The 5,615-nt window shown below is 33.6% G+C and overlaps 1 protein-coding gene across 1 annotated transcript; it reads right to left on the reverse strand.

The window, feature by feature from the left end:
• Positions 1-911: 911 nt before the first annotated feature.
• On the reverse strand, positions 912-3,940 carry LOC106323707 (histidine--tRNA ligase, cytoplasmic-like). The gene is made up of 4 exons (XM_013761790.1): positions 2,588-3,940; positions 2,333-2,512; positions 1,447-2,268; positions 912-1,344 (listed from the first exon to the last, which is right to left on the reverse strand). The coding sequence occupies exons 1-4, from the start codon at positions 3,842-3,844 to the stop codon at positions 1,033-1,035; spliced, it is 2,571 nt and encodes an 856-aa protein (XP_013617244.1). The 5' UTR covers positions 3,845-3,940; the 3' UTR covers positions 912-1,032.
• Between the last annotated feature and the right edge of the window lie 1,675 nt (positions 3,941-5,615).

Consider the following 5,615-nt stretch of genomic DNA (forward strand, 5'->3'; position numbering starts at 1 on the left):
AAACAAATTCTAAAAATATTTTTTAAATATTTTGTTATAATTGTTTAAAACGTATCGAGTTGCATTTTAAATAAAAAGGTAAAGATATTAAAAATATTCTAATTAAAATATGTAAAATTTAATGTAGTTTTAAGGAAATGGTCAAAATAAAAAAAATTACACATAAAATAATCATGATTTTTGTGAACTGGGCGGATCATTATTTATATGATATCGCACACGAAAGACAAATTTTTGTTTTTAAAATTATCTAATTAACTCTATACTTATTTTTTTTATATTTTTTATATAATATCACGCATTCGTAAAAAATAGATAGTTTAAGATGCAAAAAAAAATATTTACTTAATGAATATAATATGAACGAATATTACAAATACATCATTTAATAAAATAAATAATTGAAAACTAAAAATTCATATCCGCGCTGGCGTACGGGTCTGGGTCTAGTTGTGTTTTTATTTTAGTAGTATGAATCTTTGAGTGTCACAAAAAAATATGAATTTTTTAATCTCTTTATTTTATTTTAAATCATCTACTTTTGCTTCTGTTTGTTAAGTGTTTTTTTTAAGACTGTTTCATATTGTATCAATCAGATCTCAATAGCTAATATCTGTCACTTTTTATCGACGGAAGCTTTCCCTGAAAGGAGCTCGGCCGTAGGTGGTGGTGGTGAGATCGGGTACGGTTTCCGGTGTTGGGTTGCATGTTTCCTCCGGCAATGGAGTTTGGAGAAGGGATCTGGTGACACGTGTGCCTCGCAGTTGAGGTCTCAACACGTGCGCCGTGCGTTGGCGTTTGGGGCGGTGGCCTCCTGTTTTTTGGGCTTGTTGTTGGGCCGGTTTTAAGATTTTCGTTTTTTGTTGAAATTAGGTTTTGGGTCTTTCTTGGGTTTAAAAAAAAAAAAAAAAAAAAAAAAATCTGTCACTTTCTATCTCCAACAACACCAATCATAAGATTTTGAGTCATCATCAGAATGGTACAAACCAAAAACTCGATATATAAAAATAAAAATACAACATAATTGAGAACTCAGAGACGTTTCAACAGTTCTGCAACAAAACTGTCTCTAGGAACTCCTGGAACTTCCTCCTCACTTCCCTTGAGGATCTTCTTCAATGTTACAACACCTTCACTGAGTTCTGTCTTGCCTACGATCACCATCCAAGGAATCTCAGAACCCGTGCTCATAGCACGATCAAAATGCTTTCCTCTCCGTTTGTTCACAAGATACTCTGCATTGATATCAGCTTCCCATAACTGACTAGCCAGTTCTGCAGCTTCACCTAGCTTATTATCCTCCATTATACTTACCAAAACCTGTGTCTCGGTAGATTGAACAACCTCAATTCATACAACAAAAAAAAAGTTAGAAAAAAAAAACCATCTTAGGACAACAACAAGAAGAAAAAAAGAGCATTAACACTTCGGGAAGTAATAACTTACTCGTGTTTTTCTCTCTTCCAGTTTTTGTTTCTTTTCCAATATGTTAAACACTCTCTCGATCCCCAGGCTCATGCCAACCGCAGGGACTTGCTCTTTTCCAAACATTCCTATAAGGTTATCGTATCGACCACCAGCAGCAATTGATCCAACCTCAGCTCCTATACAAACGGCTTCAAAGATGACCCCGGTGTAATAATCAAGACCTCTAGCTAGACTTAGATCAAACACTACTCTCCCACTGCACTTTGATCTCTCGAGAGCTTCAAACATTATACTCAACTCATCAAGAGCTTCTTTCGTTGACTTGTTACCTAAAAACTCGCTCCCTTCTTCTCTCAGTTTATTCAACAGCTCCATAGGAGCTCCTTTCTCCTTGACAAAGCTGCCGATTCTGTCTGCAACCTCTGAAGACAAACCCTTCTCCTCCACCATCTCCTTCTTCACTTGCTCAAATGATTGCTTGTCTAACTTATCGATACTCGAGCATATGGTCCTGAATTTCTCAGCTGGTACTCCGCATATCTCCAGCATCCCATCAAGCAACTTTCTGTGGTTCAGTTTCACCACATAGTCTCCAATCTCCAATTTATCTAGGAGCTCAGTTAAAATCTTGACAACTTCGAAATCAGGTCCCATTGGTTCAGACAAACCAGCGATGTCGAAATCACACTGATAAAACTCTCTGTACCTCCCGTGAGATGGATTGTCTCTTCTGTACACCTTTGCTATTTGGTATCTTTTGATCGATGAGATACCATTCATAGCACAATACCGTGCAAATGGAACAGTTAAATCATATCTTAAAGAGCATAGCTCTCCACCCTGCAATTAAATTTTAACATCATTATCTACAAAACAGATTTTAAATTAGCAAATAAGTTTTAACCTGATCAGCAAGATCGTAGATCAGCTTTGAGTCTTCTCCATATTTCCCCATAAGTGTCTCTCTTAGCTCAAAGACAGGAGTGTCAAGTGCAGTTGCACCATGTTTCTTGAAAACATTCTGTATGATTGAAAATGCTTTTTCTCGGATTATCATCTTTCCTTGAGCAAAATCTCGAGTACCCTGACAGAGGAAGCAAACAAATGAGACTCTAGGCCCTAAGACTTTGATGATGATGAGATCTCTCACAGTTTTTACCTTTGGAAGCTTGGGAAGTCTCCTGTTCTCATTACTTTCTACAATCTCTTTCACTTTAGCCAACAAGCAATCAAAACCGTGACTCTCCGGATTATAAAGATACAAGATTTGCTCCACCTGGTCACCACCATTTGCTGCCTCATTACTACTCACCAATCTCTCTTTGATAAACTGGATAATGACGCTTGTCCCCTTCCCCAAAACTGCTTTCTTCTTCTTATCTCCCTTCAACACCTCTTTAGTTGCAAACAAGTCTCCACCAGCAAGTGCAAAATAGGCGGCAGCTGCTTCCAAACCAATGATTCTCCACACAATCCCCAAACACTCATTCAACTTATGAGCCAATCTGCAGGGATCCTCTTCCACGAGAGCTAACTTAACACCGCTCTTCAGATTCTCATACTCAACACAGCTCTTTTCCAAGAGCAGTTCCCTCAGATCCTCATTTACAATGGACTCGAAACACAGCTTAGCACGAAGGAACGAACATTCTCCCAAGCTTTTAATCGGCACACACAAAGCTGACAACGTAGCTCCCAAAGCCTCACCAACTCCACATCCTTTAACACCTGAGTTCAACTCAACCCGAGCATCCGAGTGCACGCTCCTCACCACGTCTCTGAACTTCCCATGAATCCTCGGTATCTTCGAAATCTCTTCGATCTCAAACTTCCCAACAGCTTTAGACCCATTCAGCAAAACCTTGAGATCACCAGCGACACTGATCGCATCTTTATTACCAAACCCATCTCCAGAATCCAACGAGCTGAACGAAGTGATGTCACCTTTAGTAGCCTCACAGCTCAAGGCAGCAACAGAGTCAACAATCTGCGACAAAACCGTTGACTTGTGATCTATAACCGAACATATCCCAACCAGCGTGGCACAAGACTTCTCCAACACGACACTCTCCCCTTCCGTCACTTCCACCTCACCAAACTCGAAAGTCTCATCCTTTGAATTCACAATCTCCATTATCTTAACCGGAAGAACAGACCGAACCGAACCGGAGTTTGCCAAAAGAAGCTTGTTTAAGAGCACAACCAAAGAAGCTCGGGTCTCTTCCTTCGTTAACTCTTCGGGGATACTAAAGGAGCTTCCTTTGATCAATGGAAGGGGTTTAGTGGAGAGTCTCTCGATCGCAGAAGAGTCGATTCGTACGTTAGCGACGCCGAAAGCGATCTTGTAAACGGAGGAAGAAGAAAAGGATGATCCTTTTCCTCCCAGAGTAATCACCGATCTCCTCTCCGCCGCCATGATCACAATAAACTTGCAAAGCAAAGCACGAGAGGTAGAGGGCGAGACGGAAGAAGCTTGTTTAGGGTTTTAGTTGGAGCCTTTGCGTTTATAACGCATGACACGACACATAACAACATCTATTGTAATAATCCCCTCTATATTAAAAAGAAAAGAATTGCTAACGGTTTTTTTTAACAACTTGTGATCGTCACAATCATTATTAGAATTTTTAGAAAAATATGTTAGGCCATCAAAATATATAATAAATTTTATATTAAACTAATCATAAATTAATTATAAATGTTCTTCATTGTTTTCTTAAATAAAAATAACGGAATTACCAAATATGACCAAAGTATATATGACAATTAATGATTTTGAATAATAAAGATTTGATAAAAATTAGTCTATTCTCTATCATTTTTTTTTTTAATTTTAACCTATTAAAATAAATTAAACAACCTCATTAACTATATAGTAAAAATTTAGATTTTTCTGTATATGTTATATGTTGAATTTTTAAAAACAACTATAAATGACTAAAGTTGTTAAAATTTTCACATTGAAATTTTTTTATCCATGTTTTAATTTTTTTTGTTATAACAAGATATAAATTACTACAAAATTATATAATAAGAAGTCTCATTTAATAATATTAATATATTAATATTTTTTAAAATAAATTATTTACCATATAATTTGCTTTGAATTTTTTTTTGATAAAATTTTTGAACAAATATTGAAAACTTAATATTTATTTTTAAAACTTTTTATAATGTTTTTTAAAATTATAAATGATTAAAACTATTAAACATTCCACAAAAAAAATTTGTTACGAGTGATTCAAAATTTTTGTTAAAAAATACAAATGATCAAAAAACAGTATGAATATAAAATATTATTTAACATATATCAATATTAAAAATGTACTATATATCTATGTTAATTGTTAATATCACTAAAACTTAATTTTAAATCATATAAAATAGAAAAAAATCTCTATCAAGATGCAGTTGTTCAGAGAACGCCTTTGATCGTATAAAGACAATAGCTATTTGTGCAAGTAATGTTAATATTAATAGTCTTTGTACAATAATATAAAAATTAAAGTAAATATAATGAATTTAAGTAATGTTATGTAACATTTTATGTATTGAATTAATAATACTGAGAATCTAAAGTATTAGAGTTATCTACTACTTGATCTAATTAATTATTTGTATTGTAGTTAAATTTGTAGTGCTTTTTATGTTCATCATGATCAAAAGCCACACCAACACAACGCAAATTAAACCATTTTAAGAAAAACAAAAAAACCAATAATAAAATTAAGAATCATTAACAACTAAATCCTCTATATATTAATTGTGAAACATTACAACTTCTTTTTGTAGTCACGTGTCATCACTAGGATGATTTTTAGAATTATTAGAGAAATATGTTGGTATATCTAATTATATTATAAGTTTTTTTATTAAAATAACAATAAATTCATTATTAATGTCATTTTTTATTTCCTTAAATAAAGATTACGGAATTGTCTAATGTGGCTAAAGTATATATGACAATTAATGATTTTGAATAATAAAGATCTGATAAAAAATAATGTATCTTATATCAAATTTGTTTAATTTTAAACTATTAAAATAATTTTAAAAAATCACAATAACCACATTATAAAAATTTAGTTTTTTTCTGTATATGTTATATTTTGAATTTTAAAAAACGACTATAAATTACTAAAACTGTTAAAAGTCTCACATTCAAATTTTGCGATCCATGGTTTAAA

The sequence above is a fragment of the Brassica oleracea genome, chromosome C1, assembly GCF_000695525.1.
Source record: "Brassica oleracea var. oleracea cultivar TO1000 chromosome C1, BOL, whole genome shotgun sequence".
NCBI classification, from domain to species: Eukaryota; Viridiplantae; Streptophyta; class Magnoliopsida; order Brassicales; family Brassicaceae; genus Brassica; species Brassica oleracea.

What these genes read in the sequence shown, in the direction of transcription:
- LOC106323707 (XM_013761790.1), bottom strand. Translation starts at nt 3,844, where the DNA reads ATGGCGGCGGAGAGGAGATCGGTGATTACTCTGGGAGGAAAAGGATCA. An exon ending in TCTACGATCTTGCTGATCAG is followed by an intron (nt 2,269 to 2,332) that starts GTTAAAACTTAT and finishes ATTTAATTGCAG; the next exon opens with GGTGGAGAGCTATGCTCTTT. An exon ending in TGGAAGAGAGAAAAACACGA is followed by an intron (nt 1,345 to 1,446) that starts GTAAGTTATTAC and finishes GTATGAATTGAG; the next exon opens with GTTGTTCAATCTACCGAGAC.